The sequence below is a fragment of the Bolinopsis microptera genome, unplaced genomic scaffold, assembly GCF_026151205.1.
Source record: "Bolinopsis microptera isolate Bmic1 unplaced genomic scaffold, MBARI_Bmic_1.0 sca42, whole genome shotgun sequence".
NCBI lineage: Eukaryota > Metazoa > Ctenophora > Tentaculata > Lobata > Bolinopsidae > Bolinopsis > Bolinopsis microptera.
The window spans coordinates 1,010-26,408 of NW_026971814.1; the positions used below are offsets into that span (position 1 = coordinate 1,010).

Consider the following 25,399-nt stretch of genomic DNA (forward strand, 5'->3'; position numbering starts at 1 on the left):
TGTCGAAACTCGAAACCCAGGATACATAACATGAAGACTTTGATGTAACTTTGTATGAAAAGCATAAATAAGCTTGTTGTATTAATTGTAATATATAATATAAAACGTCAGAGTTGATATCGAAGTGCGGGCACATGTTTTACCGTTTACAATTAGCCAATATTGAAAAATAAGTACGATCAGGTGTTATTTATTCCATCATTATAATTAGTTCCCTAAGGATTTATCTCCTAAAACTCCAAGTTGTTATGAATATGATTAGTTTGTGCTCCCAGTTGAACGGCTATCATAAACAAAACTTCATCTATTAGTAGATAAGAAGTAATTGAAGCCAAAACTAGTAGAGTCACAAGCGGGTCACCTGAAGACGCATCGTTTTCATTTCTTCGTGATTACCATTTATTTTATGATTCTACTCAGGATTATCTTTGGGCGACTGTTGCTTAATATTATTAACACCAGTTACACTGACTTGTCAATTTTTAACTGAACGTCAACTCACGATAATTTTGTTTGGGAAAAACATATATTACTATTAGGCTCGACAATAGAAACGCCGGACGTTAGGATACTGAGCACTCCTCAAAATTTACGAAACATTTTAAATCATTGACATTACTGAACACCAAAAAGTGGAAGACCTCGTTAATGCAGCTGTCTTTCACTTTAGATCTTGTACCTCTGATACATAATAATATTGATGTCAGAAAATTGAAACTTATTTTGGTTCGAATCCAGTTTAGTTGGCAACGTTGCTGTACGAGTCATACCTTTTTTCAGCAATCTTAGTACAGTAAAACCCCGGTTTATCGCGCCCGATTTACCGGCTACCGCGGCCATTCCCTTTCCCTATTTAAGACTTCCGACTTAACAAACAAAATGTTGACAACCAGAACCCCGGCGTAAAAGTCCCCTGCTTCACTTTTATAACTCCATAATTGCACGATCGTTTCTTTTCTTTTTCATAGTCATACAGTGAAGTCTTCATAGTAGATGACAGTGGATTTGTTAATATGACACTAACAAAATAGGCGCCTTGGCCATTGGCCAGCTCTCCTAAATGATATTTAGCCTTTCGCCTGATGTCCAATCTCGCTACATCGGCTGTGTTTCTGAATTCAACAGATTGAGCCTCTATTATTTTCCGAAGAGTTGGCTCAGTTTGAACGCCATGTTGCACGATTTTGAGTAGTCCTGCAATGAAGTCTTTGATGTTATCGTGTCTCATGTGAACAAAGCCCCCCTCTCTTGCACTTAAGACTAAGTGCGTGTGTCATTGTGAACTTTTGGGTGCAAGGATAGACTGTTGAAAGTCCTTTCAACTCTCGATGGTATGGCATATTTATTGTGTCTTGAAATTCTGAGTAATTTAGGTAAAATCTCTGCTTTTAATTGGTTGACCAGCAAACCAATTTGACGCTCGTAATAATTGACTCAAACTCTTTTCTACAGCATATATAAGTATATATTCTGGAGTCCACATTTTTTGGCAGCTATTTGACCTTAGAATAACAGATAAGCCGGAGATAGCAATTATTTGACAATATTTTATTGCTATGAACCTTCCGACTCTAGACCAAGTCGCGCGATGGGCAGTATAAACCAAGAGGCTTGCATATAATGAACATATTGACACGGGTGCAGAGTTGAGTCTGTACGGAACCTAGTATTTCATGTTTGGCGTGTGCACGTGAACGCCGCGGTTACCATGGAGATGTTGGCTGCAATGTATTCGCGGTACGCGTGCACGCTCATTTATTTATCTTTCACTTCCAATTGCTCTTAAACTTATAAAAAAACAATGGTCAACTTATATACAAGTGCAGCAGTGCTCACAGGAAATGAGATCAATCAGTTATCTGCAGCTGTGATTCTTCTAAGAGTATTGGTATTGGCTCTAGGATTCCTCGTCATCGGACTTCACATTCGTACAGTGAACAAAATTTCGAAGGTCTTCAACGAAATTGACTTGGAAGGGGGACTACAAGTTCCTAAAGAAAAGCCACCACAACAAGGCCCCTTACAACAGGGATTGCCAGACCCAAGGTTTCCTGCTTCAAGGACTCTCGACAGCACTAGCAGGTCAAAAATATGGAAGACAAGAACGGAGAGGGATAGATCAGCGCGTTCAAAGGTAAAATTTTAGAATGATTCAGCTTCGTTTTCAATTTTATTTCGCAACACTTCAAATTGATTCAAGGTTTCATCACTTTTTTGATGCAATTTAATCTCTTCATTAACACTATTTGGAACTTAAATATTGTTAGTTGTTACATGCTTAATATAAATTGTAAAACAGTAATTTCTTTTAGGTAGGTTTGGGTGCCCGCAAACACAAATACGTGTCTTCGAGTATCTTCCCAGATGAACTCGTTTTCATCTCCGAGAGTGAAGATTCCATACGGGTGAAGAAATTCATAATGGCGGGTAGAGAAGTCGTCAAAAAAGGAGTGCCTCCAAAAGGAGAGGATGGAATAAACTCCTGTGGAAACAATGAAGTTGAGAAGAAAACTGACAAAGGGGATCAAAGTGTCTCTGAATATTTAACATCAAATGAATCAGAAAGCGAACTATACAACTACCCAAATGGAGCAGGGACAGTGACATTTGATCCAAGTAACACAACAGACAAGTTACAGAGAAATCGTAAATCTATCTCAGAAAATAATCTGCTAATCAGAAACAATACATCTCGCGGAGCTGGCCAGTTCCCGAAACAGCTTGTAACGAGATCTCGTGACCAGGTAAATGGATAGTTAAACAAATGAACTTTTCATAAGTCATTTGGTACCCGAATTAAGTTTGTTGAATCTTGTAACACCTTCGCATTTGTGATACAAGCATTAATAGTTTTTCCTTGAAAGCTAATCAACTGATCTGAAAATATGTAATTGAAATCTATAAAAATCAATTTAAGCAACACTGATCTTATTGCAGAATCAGGGGGATCTTAGCCTAATTTAATCTCATTTTATCTCTGCAGAATCAGGGGGATCAGGATAATTGCCTTACTGTTTGAAAAGTCTACCGACATACGCTCTGACATACGCTAGGACATACGCCCTGACACATGCTCTGACATACGCTCTGACACACGCTCTGACATACGCCCGGACACACGCTCGGACATACGCTCTGACACACGCTTTGACATACGCCCGGAACACGCTCTGACACACGCTCTGAAATACGCTCGGACACACGCTCGGGCACACGCTCGGACACACGCTCTGACATACGCTCGGACACACGCTCTGACACACGCTCTGACATACGCTCTGACACACGCTCTGACATACGCCTGGACACACGCTCTGACATACGCTCTGACACACGCTCTGACACACGCTCGGACATACGCCCGGACACACGCTCGGACATACGCTCTGACACACGCTTTGACATATGCCCGGAACACGCTCTGACACACGCTCTGAAATACGCTAGGACATACGCCCTGACACACGCTCTGACATACGCCCGGACACACGCTTGGACATACGCTCTGACACACGCTTTGACATACGCCCGGAACACGCTCTGACACACGCTCTGAAATACGCTCGGACACACGCTCGGGCACACGCTCGGACACACGGTCTGACATACGCTCGGACACACGCTCTGACACACGATCTGACATACGCTCTGACACACGCTCTGACATACGCCCGGACACACGCTCTGATATACGCTCTGACACACGCTCGGACACACGCTCGGACACACGCTCGGACACACGCTCGGACACACGCTCGGGCACACGCTCGGACACACGGTCTGACATATGCTCTGACACACGCTCTGAAATACGCTCGGACACACGCTCTGACACACGCTCTGACATACGCTCGGACACACGGTCTGCCATACGCTCTGACAAACACTCTGCAGCAGCACTTGCAGAAACCACAGTTATGGGATAGGATGCATTAATCATTCCTTGTTATTATTCATAAACCAGAAAAAAAAACCAAAAAAATGTTAAAAGAGGCAAAAACAAAGAAAAAACCAAAAAAAAAACCAAAATCCAAAAAAAAAAACATTACTTTGTAATGCGGTTGTTCCTTTTTACAACAGCATTCATTAATTCGATATCATTTTTCCGATATCAAAAAGCCCAATGAGCTTGTTTCACTTGTATAAAACTTATGTGTTTCTTAGAACTTCACGAATTATTTTATAAAATAAAATAATATCATCTTTTAAAATACATATTTACCTGTTGGACTTCTTCCTCGTCTTCCTCAGCTTCTTCTCCGAACGACAAAAGTTTGAAATTCTTTGTAGCCTTCATCTGACTTTTCTTCTTCTTTTCTTTCTTCTTCTCTTCGCCCTGCATTTGATTGCCGTATAAACGTATTTTGCAGAAAAAAATATCCAGTGTATTGGCTAGCTGTAAAGTCTATGTTAGGCGATTGATCTTACTGTGACGAATATGTGACTAATCACTAAGATTAGAATTGATGGGTCAATCTTTAGTACAGGGAAATCCGTCTGAAAAAATCGATCTGCTGACACACGAAGCTTTCAGAGGATTTTTGACGTTTTTGAGTCCCATTAGGTGCCCTTTATGGTTGACCAACTTTTCCAAACTTTTCCACGTGGCTTAAGGCCACTTTTTGCCACTTTACCACTTTTTACCACCTTTCTTGTTTGTCGAATATCTTTAGTTGTGAACATCGTAAAAGGTTGCGAATCAATCGAGTGTGTTCATATTATCAGGAAGAAAAACTTTTGTTCAAACAATTTTTACGTCAGATAATAAGTTAATTGGATAATTATCAATTAACTAATTAGCAAAATTCTAAAAATTTTTTATTTGCTAAAAATGATCGGAATAGCTTAAAACACGGAGAAAAGTAGTTTTTAGAAAAACTTTGAAAAATTTTCACTTACATTTATTTTTCGAGACTTCGAAAATTTTCGAAAATTCAAAATATTTTTTCCGCCAAAAGTGATAAAATTGCATGAAACGCGGAGGAAAATGATTTTCAAAAAAAAACTTAGTCAATTTTTCGTTTCAAGAATACCTTAATCACCAATATTTGTAGTTGGAGTTCAGTAAATCTCGGCAGATTTTAGTTATAATCAGGAATTACTAACTCTAAGTGGAAAGGTCTGAAACTGTAAAACGTTAAGTTTAACCATACGATCGCGATTTAAGAGTTTCATAACTAATTACAATACAGCCTTATCGATTTTCACAGAAACTGCACCAATGGCACAGTCAAGATCGAAACGATAGCCTGCTGTACTGTCATTTTATCGATTTCAATGATGAATCAGTGGGGTTAAGATAATCACATTTGTAATAAATAAAACCTCTCTGTACTGTCAATTGTGATAATCTAAACCGGCCTACCTGTATTACCAGACCTCTTCTTTTCCTCAACAATCAAACCGAGTTATTCATATCGCATTTGGTGGGTGATGTTAGTACTAGTAGTAATACATATCGAGATATATTCAATCACAATACGACACAGTACGTGTATATTATATGGCTCTTAATGAGGTTTATGAAACGCTTTATACCGCGAGAAACCCGGTATAGAGAGGTTTTACAGTTTATCACGAAAACGTCTACTTGGTCTCATGGCTCATTTACAGTTCGAAGAAGGGCAAGAACAGATCAGGGAAACTGAGGAATAGCCAGGTCCAGGAAGCAAGTGAAAATACACCTTCCAACATATACTGTGACTGTTTTGTATTGTACTGCATACCGCTTCATTTGCGGATACCTCAAATCACCCCCATATGTCAGGGTCGGCTAAAAGTAAAATCAACAAGGGTAACATACGGGAAAGGGTAAGATTTAGATACGAGTACTGCAGTGTCGGGCAAGGGGTAGTAAAGAACCGGTAATAATTAATTCAGTGAAATGTTCCACGAGAGTCAGGATATTTTGGAAATTGCTAATAGAGACAGATCCTGATCAGGAAGGATTGTTAATGTTATTGAGGATGTTGATTTGAAATCCGGACGTCGTGAAGTAAAAATACAGGTTCTTCCCGCAGGATATTCGGGGCCCATGATGATCAGCTCGGGATTAATGTGGGACATATCGAAGACTGACAACTGAACCCAATTGAACCTATTTCCCACTAACCAATCAGCTTAATTGGTTAGGGTTAGGGTTAGGGTTAGGGTTAGGGTTAGGGTTAGGGTTAGGGTTAGGGTTAGGGTTAGAGTTAGAGTTAATCTAAATGTCTAAATTGGGTTCAGTTGTCCGGTAGCCCGCTCTTGCGAGTTCTTTGAGCTGTCAAAGAGCCATGAGACCAAGTTAATTGACGATGTCAATTCATGGCAGCTCGGCGCGGCACAGTAGCGCATCTCGCCGATCTTGTCGCTGTGAGAAGCCTTATTAAGTGCGCGGCGCGGCACAGTAACGCATCGCGCTACAAGAGACCAAGTAAACCTTTTCGTGATAAACTGTAAAACCTTTCCATATCGGGCCTCTCACGGGAGAAATGAGAAGTGTACGGTATAGAACGTTTCATATACCTCATTAAAGGGCCATAATATAATATACACGTATTGCATTGTGTTGTATTGTGATTGAATATAGCTCGATATGTATTACTACTTACATCACCCACCAAATGCGATATGAACAACTCGGTTTGATTGTTGAGGAAAAGAAGAGGTCTGGTAATACAGGTAGGCCGGTTTAGATTATCACAATTGACAATACAGAGAGGTTTTATTTATTACAAATGTGATTATCTTAACCCCACTGATTCATCATTGAAATCGATAAAATGACAGTACAGCAGGCTATCGTTTCGATCTTGACTGTGCCATTGGTGCAGTTTCTGTGAAAATCGATAAGGCTGTATTGTAATTAGTTATGAAACTCTTAAATCGCGATCGTATGGTTAAACTTAACGTTTTTCAGTTTCAGACCTTTCCACTTAGAGTTAGTAATTCCTGATTATTACTAAAATCTGCCGAGATTTACTGAACTCCAACTACAAATATTGGTGATTAAGGTATTCTTGAAACGAAAAATTGACTAAGTTTTTTTTGAAAATCATTTTCCTCCGCGTTTCATGCAATTTTATCACTTTTGGCGGAAAAAATATTTTGAATTTTCGAAATTTTTCGAAGTCTCGAAAAATAAATGTAAGTGAAAATTTTTCAAAGTTTTTCTAAAAACTACTTTTCTCCGTGTTTTAAGCTATTCCGATCATTTTTAGCAAATAAAAATTTTTTAGAATTTTGCTAATTAGTTAATTGATAATTATCCAATTAACTTATTATCTGACGTAAAAATTGTTTGAACAAAAGTTTTTCTTCCTGATAATATGAACACACTCGATTGATTCGCAACCTTTTACGATGTTCACAACTAAAGATATTCGACAAACAAGAAAGGTGGTAAAAAGTGGTAAAGTGGCAAAAAGTGGCCTTAAGCCACGTGGAAAAGTTTGGAAAAGTTGGTCAACCATAAAGGGCACCTAATGGGACTCAAAAACGTCAAAAATCCTCTGAAAGCTTCGTGTGTCAGCAGATCGATTTTTTCAGACGGATTTCCCTGTACTACTTACAAAAATTTTGATTAGTAGCGGTTTGGCAGGTAATGGACATTATAGGGTGCCAGTTCGCCGTTATAAACGTTTTCTTGTTCTGAACTAAGTTTGGTTCCATCTTTTGCATTGTATTAGTTCAATAAAGGTAAAAAGTTTGTCACATTTTAAGTTACGCAAAAACTCACAGTTTTATGCTTAATATCTCTAGTAACTATATCATCAAACGGATTGTTGAGGATCTCGGTTTTCCTGATACTTGGAGGCTCGAGAGGTCGCTCATTATTATCTGTTTCCATCTCCGCCATTCTCAACACGTTAAAGATGGTGTTCCCCGTCACCTGATTATTTACTCCTTTACAAAATTTAATGGTTACTTGATAATTGGTAATGGTTTGTTTGTTTGTTTGTTTGTTTATAGAACCCGTCCCCAATCTCGTATTGGAAAATGACTAAACTCAGGTCTGAGTGTGAATACGGGTGGTACCTGCAAGAGTGTTCATTAAGCATTTAGAGTTCTGTAAAACTGCAGTTACAATTGTGCTAGAGTATTTTTAGTATATACGATTGGTATCAGAAATATATCCCTACATGCTTCCAAAATTTGTAAAGCCGTAGTACTAGTACATACATATCACATTACACCAGAGCCTACACAGTGCAATCTCCTCCAGTCTATCTGCGCAGCGTATATTTGTATAAGCACACGGCGCAGACTGGAAAAAACCACACTCTGCAAGTTCAATCCAGTGCAATGCTACATATGTACGTACTACGGCTTCATCTCCAACTTTCTGCACAATGTACTGGAATGTTTTGAAGGAAAAGAAAGAACAAAAAAAGTGATATATATAAATAAAATCAGCGATTTAATGTTAGCCTTGGGACAGTAACTTTAATTCCCTGGTTTCTAAAATCAGCTTTAAAAAAAAAATAATAATAAAGTATGTAACGTCGATACCAAACCGATTATTGAGCGATAATAACTGAGTAGTTGATTCCTGGGTTGCAGAGTCATTCAGATGTTCCAGTCTTCGAATGTGGTTCTTGTTCAGTTCTTGACCAGAAGTGTCTAATGAAGTAAGTCAGACAAGCAAACTCTTCCTTAAATGCTAATATAAGTCGTCTCAATCCCAGAAATTATGAATGATGACCCAGTGTAAAAGTGCAGAAATCGGCCGAAAATAACAAAGACTAAAAACAGTTAAAAAGTGAAAGGATTCAAACACAAGGAAAATTAATAACTTAGAGCGTAATAAGGAATATCTCCAAACGGAGTTTTCTGAGAGGGTGAGAGGTTCTTTAATTAGAGCTAATGATTAAATGAGACCCACTAAAGGTACTAAATTAACCGGACTGCTAGCAAGGAATCGAGAGTGGGAATAAAACTAAAAGCGGAATAAATTTTAAGATAATGAAACAGAAACTGAAAGCTAAAATATATACCGTTCTAGAATGCCTCCGCAAACTATTGCTTCTTTGTAATGTGCACGTGTTAGTAAGTGTAGTAAAAAGATAAAAATAATAAAGCTATACAAATGAACGGAGCGGTGAAAATCTGAGAGGGTGAGAGGTTCTTTAATTAGAGCTAATGATTAAATGAGACCCACTAAAGGTACTAAATTAACCGGACTGCTAGCAAGGAATCGAGAGTGGGAATAAAACTAAAAGCGGAATAAATTTTAAGATAATGAAACAGAAACTGAAAGCTAAAATATATACCGTTCTAGAATGCCTCCGCAAACTATTGCTTCTTTGTAATGTGCACGTGTTAGTAAGTGTAGTAAAAAGATAAAAATAATAAAGCTATACAAATGAACGGAGCGGTGAAAATCTGAGAGGGTGAGAGGTTCTTTAATTAGAGCTAATGATTAAATGAGACCCACTAAAGGTACTAAATTAACCGGACTGCTAGCAAGGAATCGAGAGTGGGAATAAAACTAAAAGCGGAATAAATTTTAAGATAATGAAACAGAAACTGAAAGCTAAAATATATACCGTTCTAGAATGCCTCCGCAAACTATTGCTTCTTTGTAATGTGCACGTGTTAGTAAGTGTAGTAAAAGATAAAAATAATAAAGCTATACAAATGAACGGAGCGGTGAAAATCTGAGAGGGTGAGAGGTTCTTTAATTAGAGCTAATGATTAAATGAGACCCACTAAAGGTACTAAATTAACCGGACTGCTAGCAAGGAATCGAGAGTGGGAATAAAACTAAAAGCGGAATAAATTTTAAGATAATGAAACAGAAACTGAAAGCTAAAATATATACCGTTCTAGAATGCCTCCGCAAACTATTGCTTCTTTGTAATGTGCACGTGTTAGTAAGTGTAGTAAAAAGATAAAAATAATAAAGCTATACAAATGAACGGAGCGGTGAAAATCTGAGAGGGTGAGAGGTTCTTTAATTAGAGCTAATGATTAAATGAGACCCACTAAAGGTACTAAATTAACCGGACTGCTAGCAAGGAATCGAGAGTGGGAATAAAACTAAAAGCGGAATAAATTTTAAGATAATGAAACAGAAACTGAAAGCTAAAATATATACCGTTCTAGAATGCCTCCGCAAACTATTGCTTCTTTGTAATGTGCACGTGTTAGTAAGTGTAGTAAAAAGATAAAAATAATAAAGCTATACAAATGAACGGAGCGGTGAAAATCTGAGAGGGTGAGAGGTTCTTTAATTAGAGCTAATGATTAAATGAGACCCACTAAAGGTACTAAATTAACCGGACTGCTAGCAAGGAATCGAGAGTGGGAATAAAACTAAAAGCGGAATAAATTTTAAGATAATGAAACAGAAACTGAAAGCTAAAATATATACCGTTCTAGAATGCCTCCGCAAACTATTGCTTCTTTGTAATGTGCACGTGTTAGTAAGTGTAGTAAAAAGATAAAAATAATAAAGCTATACAAATGAACGGAGCGGTGAAAATCTGAGAGGGTGAGAGGTTCTTTAATTAGAGCTAATGATTAAATGAGACCCACTAAAGGTACTAAATTAACCGGACTGCTAGCAAGGAATCGAGAGTGGGAATAAAACTAAAAGCGGAATAAATTTTAAGATAATGAAACAGAAACTGAAAGCTAAAATATATACCGTTCTAGAATGCCTCCGCAAACTATTGCTTCTTTGTAATGTGCACGTGTTAGTAAGTGTAGTAAAAAGATAAAAATAATAAAGCTATACAAATGAACGGAGCGGTGAAAATCTGAGAGGGTGAGAGGTTCTTTAATTAGAGCTAATGATTAAATGAGACCCACTAAAGGTACTAAATTAACCGGACTGCTAGCAAGGAATCGAGAGTGGGAATAAAACTAAAAGCGGAATAAATTTTAAGATAATGAAACAGAAACTGAAAGCTAAAATATATACCGTTCTAGAATGCCTCCGCAAACTATTGCTCCTTTGTAATGTGCACGTGTTAGTAAGTGTAGTAAAAAGATAAAAATAATAAAGCTATACAAATGAACGGAGCGGTGAAAATCTGAGAGGGTGAGAGGTTCTTTAATTAGAGCTAATGATTAAATGAGACCCACTAAAGGTACTAAATTAACCGGACTGCTAGCAAGGAATCGAGAGTGGGAATAAAACTAAAAGCGGAATAAATTTTAAGATAATGAAACAGAAACTGAAAGCTAAAATATATACCGTTCTAGAATGCCTCCGCAAACTATTGCTCCTTTGTAATGTGCACGTGTTAGTAAGTGTAGTAAAAAGATAAAAATAATAAAGCTATACAAATGAACGGAGCGGTGAAAATCTGAGAGGGTGAGAGGTTCTTTAATTAGAGCTAATGATTAAATGAGACCCACTAAAGGTACTAAATTAACCGGACTGCTAGCAAGGAATCGAGAGTGGGAATAAAACTAAAAGCGGAATAAATTTTAAGATAATGAAACAGAAACTGAAAGCTAAAATATATACCGTTCTAGAATGCCTCCGCAAACTATTGCTCCTTTGTAATGTGCACGTGTTAGTAAGTGTAGTAAAAAGATAAAAATAATAAAGCTATACAAATGAACGGAGCGGTGAAAATCTGAGAGGGTGAGAGGTTCTTTAATTAGAGCTAATGATTAAATGAGACCCACTAAAGGTACTAAATTAACCGGACTGCTAGCAAGGAATCGAGAGTGGGAATAAAACTAAAAGCGGAATAAATTTTAAGATAATGAAACAGAAACTGAAAGCTAAAATATATACCGTTCTAGAATGCCTCCGCAAACTATTGCTCCTTTGTAATGTGCACGTGTTAGTAAGTGTAGTAAAAAGATAAAAATAATAAAGCTATACAAATGAACGGAGCGGTGAAAATCTGAGAGGGTGAGAGGTTCTTTAATTAGAGCTAATGATTAAATGAGACCCACTAAAGGTACTAAATTAACCGGACTGCTAGCAAGGAATCGAGAGTGGGAATAAAACTAAAAGCGGAATAAATTTTAAGATAATGAAACAGAAACTGAAAGCTAAAATATATACCGTTCTAGAATGCCTCCGCAAACTATTGCTCCTTTGTAATGTGCACGTGTTAGTAAGTGTAGTAAAAAGATAAAAATAATAAAGCTATACAAATGAACGGAGCGGTGAAAATCTGAGAGGGTGAGAGGTTCTTTAATTAGAGCTAATGATTAAATGAGACCCACTAAAGGTACTAAATTAACCGGACTGCTAGCAAGGAATCGAGAGTGGGAATAAAACTAAAAGCGGAATAAATTTTAAGATAATGAAACAGAAACTGAAAGCTAAAATATATACCGTTCTAGAATGCCTCCGCAAACTATTGCTCCTTTGTAATGTGCACGTGTTAGTAAGTGTAGTAAAAAGATAAAAATAATAAAGCTATACAAATGAACGGAGCGGTGAAAATCTGAGAGGGTGAGAGGTTCTTTAATTAGAGCTAATGATTAAATGAGACCCACTAAAGGTACTAAATTAACCGGACTGCTAGCAAGGAATCGAGAGTGGGAATAAAACTAAAAGCGGAATAAATTTTAAGATAATGAAACAGAAACTGAAAGCTAAAATATATACCGTTCTAGAATGCCTCCGCAAACTATTGCTCCTTTGTAATGTGCACGTGTTAGTAAGTGTAGTAAAAAGATAAAAATAATAAAGCTATACAAATGAACGGAGCGGTGAAAATCTGAGAGGGTGAGAGGTTCTTTAATTAGAGCTAATGATTAAATGAGACCCACTAAAGGTACTAAATTAACCGGACTGCTAGCAAGGAATCGAGAGTGGGAATAAAACTAAAAGCGGAATAAATTTTAAGATAATGAAACAGAAACTGAAAGCTAAAATATATACCGTTCTAGAATGCCTCCGCAAACTATTGCTCCTTTGTAATGTGCACGTGTTAGTAAGTGTAGTAAAAAGATAAAAATAATAAAGCTATACAAATGAACGGAGCGGTGAAAATCTGAGAGGGTGAGAGGTTCTTTAATTAGAGCTAATGATTAAATGAGACCCACTAAAGGTACTAAATTAACCGGACTGCTAGCAAGGAATCGAGAGTGGGAATAAAACTAAAAGCGGAATAAATTTTAAGATAATGAAACAGAAACTGAAAGCTAAAATATATACCGTTCTAGAATGCCTCCGCAAACTATTGCTCCTTTGTAATGTGCACGTGTTAGTAAGTGTAGTAAAAAGATAAAAATAATAAAGCTATACAAATGAACGGAGCGGTGAAAATCTGAGAGGGTGAGAGGTTCTTTAATTAGAGCTAATGATTAAATGAGACCCACTAAAGGTACTAAATTAACCGGACTGCTAGCAAGGAATCGAGAGTGGGAATAAAACTAAAAGCGGAATAAATTTTAAGATAATGAAACAGAAACTGAAAGCTAAAATATATACCGTTCTAGAATGCCTCCGCAAACTATTGCTCCTTTGTAATGTGCACGTGTTAGTAAGTGTAGTAAAAAGATAAAAATAATAAAGCTATACAAATGAACGGAGCGGTGAAAATCTGAGAGGGTGAGAGGTTCTTTAATTAGAGCTAATGATTAAATGAGACCCACTAAAGGTACTAAATTAACCGGACTGCTAGCAAGGAATCGAGAGTGGGAATAAAACTAAAAGCGGAATAAATTTTAAGATAATGAAACAGAAACTGAAAGCTAAAATATATACCGTTCTAGAATGCCTCCGCAAACTATTGCTCCTTTGTAATGTGCACGTGTTAGTAAGTGTAGTAAAAGATAAAAATAATAAAGCTATACAAATGAACGGAGCGGTGAAAATCTGAGAGGGTGAGAGGTTCTTTAATTAGAGCTAATGATTAAATGAGACCCACTAAAGGTACTAAATTAACCGGACTGCTAGCAAGGAATCGAGAGTGGGAATAAAACTAAAAGCGGAATAAATTTTAAGATAATGAAACAGAAACTGAAAGCTAAAATATATACCGTTCTAGAATGCCTCCGCAAACTATTGCTCCTTTGTAATGTGCACGTGTTAGTAAGTGTAGTAAAAAGATAAAAATAATAAAGCTATACAAATGAACGGAGCGGTGAAAATCTGAGAGGGTGAGAGGTTCTTTAATTAGAGCTAATGATTAAATGAGACCCACTAAAGGTACTAAATTAACCGGACTGCTAGCAAGGAATCGAGAGTGGGAATAAAACTAAAAGCGGAATAAATTTTAAGATAATGAAACAGAAACTGAAAGCTAAAATATATACCGTTCTAGAATGCCTCCGCAAACTATTGCTCCTTTGTAATGTGCACGTGTTAGTAAGTGTAGTAAAAGATAAAAATAATAAAGCTATACAAATGAACGGAGCGGTGAAAATCTGAGAGGGTGAGAGGTTCTTTAATTAGAGCTAATGATTAAATGAGACCCACTAAAGGTACTAAATTAACCGGACTGCTAGCAAGGAATCGAGAGTGGGAATAAAACTAAAAGCGGAATAAATTTTAAGATAATGAAACAGAAACTGAAAGCTAAAATATATACCGTTCTAGAATGCCTCCGCAAACTATTGCTCCTTTGTAATGTGCACGTGTTAGTAAGTGTAGTAAAAAGATAAAAATAATAAAGCTATACAAATGAACGGAGCGGTGAAAATCTGAGAGGGTGAGAGGTTCTTTAATTAGAGCTAATGATTAAATGAGACCCACTAAAGGTACTAAATTAACCGGACTGCTAGCAAGGAATCGAGAGTGGGAATAAAACTAAAAGCGGAATAAATTTTAAGATAATGAAACAGAAACTGAAAGCTAAAATATATACCGTTCTAGAATGCCTCCGCAAACTATTGCTCCTTTGTAATGTGCACGTGTTAGTAAGTGTAGTAAAAAGATAAAAATAATAAAGCTATACAAATGAACGGAGCGGTGAAAATCTGAGAGGGTGAGAGGTTCTTTAATTAGAGCTAATGATTAAATGAGACCCACTAAAGGTACTAAATTAACCGGACTGCTAGCAAGGAATCGAGAGTGGGAATAAAACTAAAAGCGGAATAAATTTTAAGATAATGAAACAGAAACTGAAAGCTAAAATATATACCGTTCTAGAATGCCTCCGCAAACTATTGCTCCTTTGTAATGTGCACGTGTTAGTAAGTGTAGTAAAAGATAAAAATAATAAAGCTATACAAATGAACGGAGCGGTGAAAATCTGAGAGGGTGAGAGGTTCTTTAATTAGAGCTAATGATTAAATGAGACCCACTAAAGGTACTAAATTAACCGGACTGCTAGCAAGGAATCGAGAGTGGGAATAAAACTAAAAGCGGAATAAATTTTAAGATAATGAAACAGAAACTGAAAGCTAAAATATATACCGTTCTAGAATGCCTCCGCAAACTATTGCTCCTTTGTAATGTGCACGTGTTAGTAAGTGTAGTAAAAAGATAAAAATAATAAAGCTATACAAATGAACGGAGCGGTGAAAATCTGAGAGGGTGAGAGGTTCTTTAATTAGAGCTAATGATTAAATGAGACCCACTAAAGGTACTAAATTAACCGGACTGCTAGCAAGGAATCGAGAGTGGGAATAAAACTAAAAGCGGAATAAATTTTAAGATAATGAAACAGAAACTGAAAGCTAAAATATATACCGTTCTAGAATGCCTCCGCAAACTATTGCTCCTTTGTAATGTGCACGTGTTAGTAAGTGTAGTAAAAGATAAAAATAATAAAGCTATACAAATGAACGGAGCGGTGAAAATCTGAGAGGGTGAGAGGTTCTTTAATTAGAGCTAATGATTAAATGAGACCCACTAAAGGTACTAAATTAACCGGACTGCTAGCAAGGAATCGAGAGTGGGAATAAAACTAAAAGCGGAATAAATTTTAAGATAATGAAACAGAAACTGAAAGCTAAAATATATACCGTTCTAGAATGCCTCCGCAAACTATTGCTCCTTTGTAATGTGCACGTGTTAGTAAGTGTAGTAAAAAGATAAAAATAATAAAGCTATACAAATGAACGGAGCGGTGAAAATCTGAGAGGGTGAGAGGTTCTTTAATTAGAGCTAATGATTAAATGAGACCCACTAAAGGTACTAAATTAACCGGACTGCTAGCAAGGAATCGAGAGTGGGAATAAAACTAAAAGCGGAATAAATTTTAAGATAATGAAACAGAAACTGAAAGCTAAAATATATACCGTTCTAGAATGCCTCCGCAAACTATTGCTCCTTTGTAATGTGCACGTGTTAGTAAGTGTAGTAAAAGATAAAAATAATAAAGCTATACAAATGAACGGAGCGGTGAAAATCTGAGAGGGTGAGAGGTTCTTTAATTAGAGCTAATGATTAAATGAGACCCACTAAAGGTACTAAATTAACCGGACTGCTAGCAAGGAATCGAGAGTGGGAATAAAACTAAAAGCGGAATAAATTTTAAGATAATGAAACAGAAACTGAAAGCTAAAATATATACCGTTCTAGAATGCCTCCGCAAACTATTGCTCCTTTGTAATGTGCACGTGTTAGTAAGTGTAGTAAAAAGATAAAAATAATAAAGCTATACAAATGAACGGAGCGGTGAAAATCTGAGAGGGTGAGAGGTTCTTTAATTAGAGCTAATGATTAAATGAGACCCACTAAAGGTACTAAATTAACCGGACTGCTAGCAAGGAATCGAGAGTGGGAATAAAACTAAAAGCGGAATAAATTTTAAGATAATGAAACAGAAACTGAAAGCTAAAATATATACCGTTCTAGAATGCCTCCGCAAACTATTGCTCCTTTGTAATGTGCACGTGTTAGTAAGTGTAGTAAAAAGATAAAAATAATAAAGCTATACAAATGAACGGAGCGGTGAAAATCTGAGAGGGTGAGAGGTTCTTTAATTAGAGCTAATGATTAAATGAGACCCACTAAAGGTACTAAATTAACCGGACTGCTAGCAAGGAATCGAGAGTGGGAATAAAACTAAAAGCGGAATAAATTTTAAGATAATGAAACAGAAACTGAAAGCTAAAATATATACCGTTCTAGAATGCCTCCGCAAACTATTGCTCCTTTGTAATGTGCACGTGTTAGTAAGTGTAGTAAAAGATAAAAATAATAAAGCTATACAAATGAACGGAGCGGTGAAAATCTGAGAGGGTGAGAGGTTCTTTAATTAGAGCTAATGATTAAATGAGACCCACTAAAGGTACTAAATTAACCGGACTGCTAGCAAGGAATCGAGAGTGGGAATAAAACTAAAAGCGGAATAAATTTTAAGATAATGAAACAGAAACTGAAAGCTAAAATATATACCGTTCTAGAATGCCTCCGCAAACTATTGCTCCTTTGTAATGTGCACGTGTTAGTAAGTGTAGTAAAAAGATAAAAATAATAAAGCTATACAAATGAACGGAGCGGTGAAAATCTGAGAGGGTGAGAGGTTCTTTAATTAGAGCTAATGATTAAATGAGACCCACTAAAGGTACTAAATTAACCGGACTGCTAGCAAGGAATCGAGAGTGGGAATAAAACTAAAAGCGGAATAAATTTTAAGATAATGAAACAGAAACTGAAAGCTAAAATATATACCGTTCTAGAATGCCTCCGCAAACTATTGCTCCTTTGTAATGTGCACGTGTTAGTAAGTGTAGTAAAAAGATAAAAATAATAAAGCTATACAAATGAACGGAGCGGTGAAAATCTGAGAGGGTGAGAGGTTCTTTAATTAGAGCTAATGATTAAATGAGACCCACTAAAGGTACTAAATTAACCGGACTGCTAGCAAGGAATCGAGAGTGGGAATAAAACTAAAAGCGGAATAAATTTTAAGATAATGAAACAGAAACTGAAAGCTAAAATATATACCGTTCTAGAATGCCTCCGCAAACTATTGCTCCTTTGTAATGTGCACGTGTTAGTAAGTGTAGTAAAAAGATAAAAATAATAAAGCTATACAAATGAACGGAGCGGTGAAAATCTGAGAGGGTGAGAGGTTCTTTAATTAGAGCTAATGATTAAATGAGACCCACTAAAGGTACTAAATTAACCGGACTGCTAGCAAGGAATCGAGAGTGGGAATAAAACTAAAAGCGGAATAAATTTTAAGATAATGAAACAGAAACTGAAAGCTAAAATATATACCGTTCTAGAATGCCTCCGCAAACTATTGCTCCTTTGTAATGTGCACGTGTTAGTAAGTGTAGTAAAAGATAAAAATAATAAAGCTATACAAATGAACGGAGCGGTGAAAATCTGAGAGGGTGAGAGGTTCTTTAATTAGAGCTAATGATTAAATGAGACCCACTAAAGGTACTAAATTAACCGGACTGCTAGCAAGGAATCGAGAGTGGGAATAAAACTAAAAGCGGAATAAATTTTAAGATAATGAAACAGAAACTGAAAGCTAAAATATATACCGTTCTAGAATGCCTCCGCAAACTATTGCTCCTTTGTAATGTGCACGTGTTAGTAAGTGTAGTAAAAAGATAAAAATAATAAAGCTATACAAATGAACGGAGCGGTGAAAATCTGAGAGGGTGAGAGGTTCTTTAATTAGAGCTAATGATTAAATGAGACCCACTAAAGGTACTAAATTAACCGGACTGCTAGCAAGGAATCGAGAGTGGGAATAAAACTAAAAGCGGAATAAATTTTAAGATAATGAAACAGAAACTGAAAGCTAAAATATATACCGTTCTAGAATGCCTCCGCAAACTATTGCTCCTTTGTAATGTGCACGTGTTAGTAAGTGTAGTAAAAAGATAAAAATAATAAAGCTATACAAATGAACGGAGCGGTGAAAATCTGAGAGGGTGAGAGGTTCTTTAATTAGAGCTAATGATTAAATGAGACCCACTAAAGGTACTAAATTAACCGGACTGCTAGCAAGGAATCGAGAGTGGGAATAAAACTAAAAGCGGAATAAATTTTAAGATAATGAAACAGAAACTGAAAGCTAAAATATATACCGTTCTAGAATGCCTCCGCAAACTATTGCTCCTTTGTAATGTGCACGTGTTAGTAAGTGTAGTAAAAAGATAAAAATAATAAAGCTATACAAATGAACGGAGCGGTGAAAATCTGAGAGGGTGAGAGGTTCTTTAATTAGAGCTAATGATTAAATGAGACCCACTAAAGGTACTAAATTAACCGGACTGCTAGCAAGGAATCGAGAGTGGGAATAAAACTAAAAGCGGAATAAATTTTAAGATAATGAAACAGAAACTGAAAGCTAAAATATATACCGTTCTAGAATGCCTCCGCAAACTATTGCTCCTTTGTAATGTGCACGTGTTAGTAAGTGTAGTAAAAAGATAAAAATAATAAAGCTATACAAATGAACGGAGCGGTGAAAATCTGAGAGGGTGAGAGGTTCTTTAATTAGAGCTAATGATTAAATGAGACCCACTAAAGGTACTAAATTAACCGGACTGCTAGCAAGGAATCGAGAGTGGGAATAAAACTAAAAGCGGAATAAATTTTAAGATAATGAAACAGAAACTGAAAGCTAAAATATATACCGTTCTAGAATGCCTCCGCAAACTATTGCTCCTTTGTAATGTGCACGTGTTAGTAAGTGTAGTAAAAAGATAAAAATAATAAAGCTATACAAATGAACGGAGCGGTGAAAATCTGAGAGGGTGAGAGGTTCTTTAATTAGAGCTAATGATTAAATGAGACCCACTAAAGGTACTAAATTAACCGGACTGCTAGCAAGGAATCGAGAGTGGGAATAAAACTAAAAGCGGAATAAATTTTAAGATAATGAAACAGAAACTGAAAGCTAAAATATATACCGTTCTAGAATGCCTCCGCAAACTATTGCTCCTTTGTAATGTGCACGTGTTAGTAAGTGTAGTAAAAAGATAAAAATAATAAAGCTATACAAATGAACGGAGCGGTGAAAATCTGAGAGGGTGAGAGGTTCTTTAATTAGAGCTAATGATTAAATGAGACCCACTAAAGGTACTAAATTAACCGGACTGCTAGCAAGGAATCGAGAGTGGGAATAAAACTAAAAGCGGAATAAATTTTAAGATAATGAAACAGAAACTGAAAGCTAAAATATATACCGTTCTAGAATGCCTCCGCAAACTATTGCTCCTTTGTAATGTGCACGTGTTAGTAAGTGTAGTAAAAGATAAAAATAATAAAGCTATACAAATGAACGGAGCGGTGAAAATCTGAGAGGGTGAGAGGTTCTTTAATTAGAGCTAATGATTAAATGAGACCCACTAAAGGTACTAAATTAACCGGACTGCTAGCAAGGAATCGAGAGTGGGAATAAAACTAAAAGCGGAATAAATTTTAAGATAATGAAACAGAAACTGAAAGCTAAAATATATACCGTTCTAGAATGCCTCCGCAAACTATTGCTCCTTTGTAATGTGCACGTGTTAGTAAGTGTAGTAAAAGATAAAAATAATAAAGCTATACAAATGAACGGAGCGGTGAAAATCTGAGAGGGTGAGAGGTTCTTTAATTAGAGCTAATGATTAAATGAGACCCACTAAAGGTACTAAATTAACCGGACTGCTAGCAAGGAATCGAGAGTGGGAATAAAACTAAAAGCGGAATAAATTTTAAGATAATGAAACAGAAACTGAAAGCTAAAATATATACCGTTCTAGAATGCCTCCGCAAACTATTGCTCCTTTGTAATGTGCACGTGTTAGTAAGTGTAGTAAAAAGATAAAAATAATAAAGCTATACAAATGAACGGAGCGGTGAAAATCTGAGAGGGTGAGAGGTTCTTTAATTAGAGCTAATGATTAAATGAGACCCACTAAAGGTACTAAATTAACCGGACTGCTAGCAAGGAATCGAGAGTGGGAATAAAACTAAAAGCGGAATAAATTTTAAGATAATGAAACAGAAACTGAAAGCTAAAATATATACCGTTCTAGAATGCCTCCGCAAACTATTGCTCCTTTGTAATGTGCACGTGTTAGTAAGTGTAGTAAAAAGATAAAAATAATAAAGCTATACAAATGAACGGAGCGGTGAAAATCTGAGAGGGTGAGAGGTTCTTTAATTAGAGCTAATGATTAAATGAGACCCACTAAAGGTACTAAATTAACCGGACTGCTAGCAAGGAATCGAGAGTGGGAATAAAACTAAAAGCGGAATAAATTTTAAGATAATGAAACAGAAACTGAAAGCTAAAATATATACCGTTCTAGAATGCCTCCGCAAACTATTGCTCCTTTGTAATGTGCACGTGTTAGTAAGTGTAGTAAAAAGATAAAAATAATAAAGCTATACAAATGAACGGAGCGGTGAAAATCTGAGAGGGTGAGAGGTTCTTTAATTAGAGCTAATGATTAAATGAGACCCACTAAAGGTACTAAATTAACCGGACTGCTAGCAAGGAATCGAGAGTGGGAATAAAACTAAAAGCGGAATAAATTTTAAGATAATGAAACAGAAACTGAAAGCTAAAATATATACCGTTCTAGAATGCCTCCGCAAACTATTGCTTCTTTGTAATGTGCACGTGTTAGTAAGTGTAGTAAAAAGATAAAAATAATAAAGCTATACAAATGAACGGAGCGGTGAAAATCTGAGAGGGTGAGAGGTTCTTTAATTAGAGCTAATGATTAAATGAGACCCACTAAAGGTACTAAATTAACCGGACTGCTAGCAAGGAATCGAGAGTGGGAATAAAACTAAAAGCGGAATAAATTTTAAGATAATGAAACAGAAACTGAAAGCTAAAATATATACCGTTCTAGAATGCCTCCGCAAACTATTGCTCCTTTGTAATGTGCACGTGTTAGTAAGTGTAGTAAAAAGATAAAAATAATAAAGCTATACAAATGAACGGAGCGGTGAAAATCTGAGAGGGTGAGAGGTTCTTTAATTAGAGCTAATGATTAAATGAGACCCACTAAAGGTACTAAATTAACCGGACTGCTAGCAAGGAATCGAGAGTGGGAATAAAACTAAAAGCGGAATAAATTTTAAGATAATGAAACAGAAACTGAAAGCTAAAATATATACCGTTCTAGAATGCCTCCGCAAACTATTGCTCCTTTGTAATGTGCACGTGTTAGTAAGTGTAGTAAAAGATAAAAATAATAAAGCTATACAAATGAACGGAGCGGTGAAAATCTGAGAGGGTGAGAGGTTCTTTAATTAGAGCTAATGATTAAATGAGACCCACTAAAGGTACTAAATTAACCGGACTGCTAGCAAGGAATCGAGAGTGGGAATAAAACTAAAAGCGGAATAAATTTTAAGATAATGAAACAGAAACTGAAAGCTAAAATATATACCGTTCTAGAATGCCTCCGCAAACTATTGCTCCTTTGTAATGTGCACGTGTTAGTAAGTGTAGTAAAAAGATAAAAATAATAAAGCTATACAAATGAACGGAGCGGTGAAAATCTGAGAGGGTGAGAGGTTCTTTAATTAGAGCTAATGATTAAATGAGACCCACTAAAGGTACTAAATTAACCGGACTGCTAGCAAGGAATCGAGAGTGGGAATAAAACTAAAAGCGGAATAAATTTTAAGATAATGAAACAGAAACTGAAAGCTAAAATATATACCGTTCTAGAATGCCTCCGCAAACTATTGCTCCTTTGTAATGTGCACGTGTTAGTAAGTGTAGTAAAAAGATAAAAATAATAAAGCTATACAAATGAACGGAGCGGTGAAAATCTGAGAGGGTGAGAGGTTCTTTAATTAGAGCTAATGATTAAATGAGACCCACTAAAGGTACTAAATTAACCGGACTGCTAGCAAGGAATCGAGAGTGGGAATAAAACTAAAAGCGGAATAAATTTTAAGATAATGAAACAGAAACTGAAAGCTAAAATATATACCGTTCTAGAATGCCTCCGCAAACTATTGCTTCTTTGTAATGTGCACGTGTTAGTAAGTGTAGTAAAAAGATAAAAATAATAAAGCTATACAAATGAACGGAGCGGTGAAAATCTGAGAGGGTGAGAGGTTCTTTAATTAGAGCTAATGATTAAATGAGACCCACTAAAGGTACTAAATTAACCGGACTGCTAGCAAGGAATCGAGAGTGGGAATAAAACTAAAAGCGGAATAAATTTTAAGATAATGAAACAGAAACTGAAAGCTAAAATATATACCGTTCTAGAATGCCTCCGCAAACTATTGCTTCTTTGTAATGTGCACGTGTTAGTAAGTGTAGTAAAAAGATAAAAATAATAAAGCTATACAAATGAACGGAGCGGTGAAAATCTGAGAGGGTGAGAGGTTCTTTAATTAGAGCTAATGATTAAATGAGACCCACTAAAGGTACTAAATTAACCGGACTGCTAGCAAGGAATCGAGAGTGGGAATAAAACTAAAAGCGGAATAAATTTTAAGATAATGAAACAGAAACTGAAAGCTAAAATATATACCGTTCTAGAATGCCTCCGCAAACTATTGCTTCTTTGTAATGTGCACGTGTTAGTAAGTGTAGTAAAAAGATAAAAATAATAAAGCTATACAAATGAACGGAGCGGTGAAAATCTGAGAGGGTGAGAGGTTCTTTAATTAGAGCTAATGATTAAATGAGACCCACTAAAGGTACTAAATTAACCGGACTGCTAGCAAGGAATCGAGAGTGGGAATAAAACTAAAAGCGGAATAAATTTTAAGATAATGAAACAGAAACTGAAAGCTAAAATATATACCGTTCTAGAATGCCTCCGCAAACTATTGCTTCTTTGTAATGTGCACGTGTTAGTAAGTGTAGTAAAAAGATAAAAATAATAAAGCTATACAAATGAACGGAGCGGTGAAAATCTGAGAGGGTGAGAGGTTCTTTAATTAGAGCTAATGATTAAATGAGACCCACTAAAGGTACTAAATTAACCGGACTGCTAGCAAGGAATCGAGAGTGGGAATAAAACTAAAAGCGGAATAAATTTTAAGATAATGAAACAGAAACTGAAAGCTAAAATATATACCGTTCTAGAATGCCTCCGCAAACTATTGCTCCTTTGTAATGTGCACGTGTTAGTAAGTGTAGTAAAAAGATAAAAATAATAAAGCTATACAAATGAACGGAGCGGTGAAAATCTGAGAGGGTGAGAGGTTCTTTAATTAGAGCTAATGATTAAATGAGACCCACTAAAGGTACTAAATTAACCGGACTGCTAGCAAGGAATCGAGAGTGGGAATAAAACTAAAAGCGGAATAAATTTTAAGATCATTGGTAATGGTTTACCCACCGGATATTTGTCTAACTGAATAGTGTCATTGTTCATCTAACGTGAGAACGGCCAAATATTTAAATGATATGACGAAGTCACATGAACGTTAAAAGTTAGGGAAACTTCCCCGAGCTGCGAACCTTCCCAAAGATCGTGTGTTTCTTCTGCAACTCCGGTGCTTCCCCAAGAGTGAAGAAGAACTGCGAGCCATTTGAGTTGGGCTCCCCTTTGTTAGCCGTGGCCAGCAGACCTCTTCTGTTGAACTTAAGACGCTGGTGGAACTCATCTGCGAAATCTTCTCCGTAAATAGAATCTCCCCCCGTTCCAGTACCTGTGGGATCACCTCCTGGAAAATGGAAAGAGTTTTAGGGTACAAATCTGATTAACAAATCGTATTACTTTCAAGTGGGTGCTTACTGTCCTAAAATAGGAGCAAATACCACCAAAGAGTATTCTAAATAAGACAGTTTTCTACCTCACTCGAGTGTATGATTGAACTAATCAGGATTCAAGATGGTTAATTTGTCACGAGATAACGATGAGTATAGATGAACGTTTATCAAACACCGCTAAAGATACTCCGGTTGTAAAATCGAGAACACGAAACAAAACAGCAGATATTATATGTGACACATCATAAATCTACATGCTGCTGTGTGTAGAACATATATATTTCATGTGGACGTCCACGTCTTGTAATTAAACCTTTGTGCTAATTCAAAATAGCTACGAGTGTCAATTTTACAAAATTCATCAGAAATATAATTGACATCGGCTATTACAGATCAAAAGGCAGTTTGTTTCTCAGCTAATGAAACGTCCTTTTTCAGCCCAGGCTAGTAGAGGGATTTGGATTATTAATCGTCGTAAAGATTCAGTTTAACTAACCTTGTATACAGAATCCTTTTACTAGCCGATGAAATATCGTATCGTCATAATAACATTCTAAGCACAACTGAACGAAGTTCCTACATGCCTTCGGTGCCTGGAGAAGGAATGAAATATTTGTCTGGTAGATGATTTAATGACAGGAGTGTCTCAAATTGAGAACAATGCTGAATCGCTGCCTAATTTACAAATGTCTGCAAATATTGAATAGATGATAGATCAGCTGTTACCGATAGTTCAACAAATAATTTGTCACACTAAAATATAAATATGTCATTTATACAGACCTCTCGAGCCCAGAGCTCTATCTCTATATCCCCGTGAGTTGTTGTCAACAAGACTTTCCCTTTCGTTACTGGCTCGAGATTGTAGATATTACTCATGCCTAGGTAAA

General features: G+C 36.4%; 2 protein-coding genes across 2 annotated transcripts; one reads left to right on the plus strand and one right to left on the minus strand.

The window, feature by feature from the left end:
* The first annotated feature begins 1,801 nt into the window (after positions 1-1,801).
* Positions 1,802-3,651, plus strand: LOC134825729 (uncharacterized). Its single transcript, XM_063837938.1, has 3 exons — positions 1,802-2,134; positions 2,313-2,744; positions 2,984-3,651. The coding sequence occupies exons 1-3, from the start codon at positions 1,802-1,804 to the stop codon at positions 3,017-3,019; spliced, it is 801 nt and encodes a 266-aa protein (XP_063694008.1). The 3' UTR covers positions 3,020-3,651.
* LOC134825727 (spliceosome-associated protein CWC27 homolog) lies at positions 3,050-25,399 on the minus strand. The gene is made up of 6 exons (XM_063837935.1): positions 25,293-25,399; positions 25,006-25,102; positions 24,258-24,463; positions 7,721-7,873; positions 4,215-4,336; positions 3,050-3,899 (listed from the first exon to the last, which is right to left on the minus strand). The coding sequence occupies exons 1-6, from the start codon at positions 25,386-25,388 to the stop codon at positions 3,050-3,052; spliced, it is 1,524 nt and encodes a 507-aa protein (XP_063694005.1). The 5' UTR covers positions 25,389-25,399.

What these genes read in the sequence shown, in the direction of transcription:
- LOC134825729 (XM_063837938.1), top strand. Translation starts at nt 1,802, where the DNA reads ATGGTCAACTTATATACAAGTGCAGCAGTGCTCACAGGAAATGAGATC. An exon ending in ATAGATCAGCGCGTTCAAAG is followed by an intron (nt 2,135 to 2,312) that starts GTAAAATTTTAG and finishes AATTTCTTTTAG; the next exon opens with GTAGGTTTGGGTGCCCGCAA. An exon ending in TAACGAGATCTCGTGACCAG is followed by an intron (nt 2,745 to 2,983) that starts GTAAATGGATAG and finishes TTATCTCTGCAG; the next exon opens with AATCAGGGGGATCAGGATAA.
- LOC134825727 (XM_063837935.1), bottom strand. Translation starts at nt 25,388, where the DNA reads ATGAGTAATATCTACAATCTCGAGCCAGTAACGAAAGGGAAAGTCTTG. An exon ending in AAAAGGATTCTGTATACAAG is followed by an intron (nt 24,464 to 25,005) that starts GTTAGTTAAACT and finishes TCCATTTTCCAG; the next exon opens with GAGGTGATCCCACAGGTACT. An exon ending in GAAGTCCAACAGGTAAATAT is followed by an intron (nt 3,900 to 4,214) that starts GTATTTTAAAAG and finishes GGTTTCTGCAAG; the next exon opens with TGCTGCTGCAGAGTGTTTGT.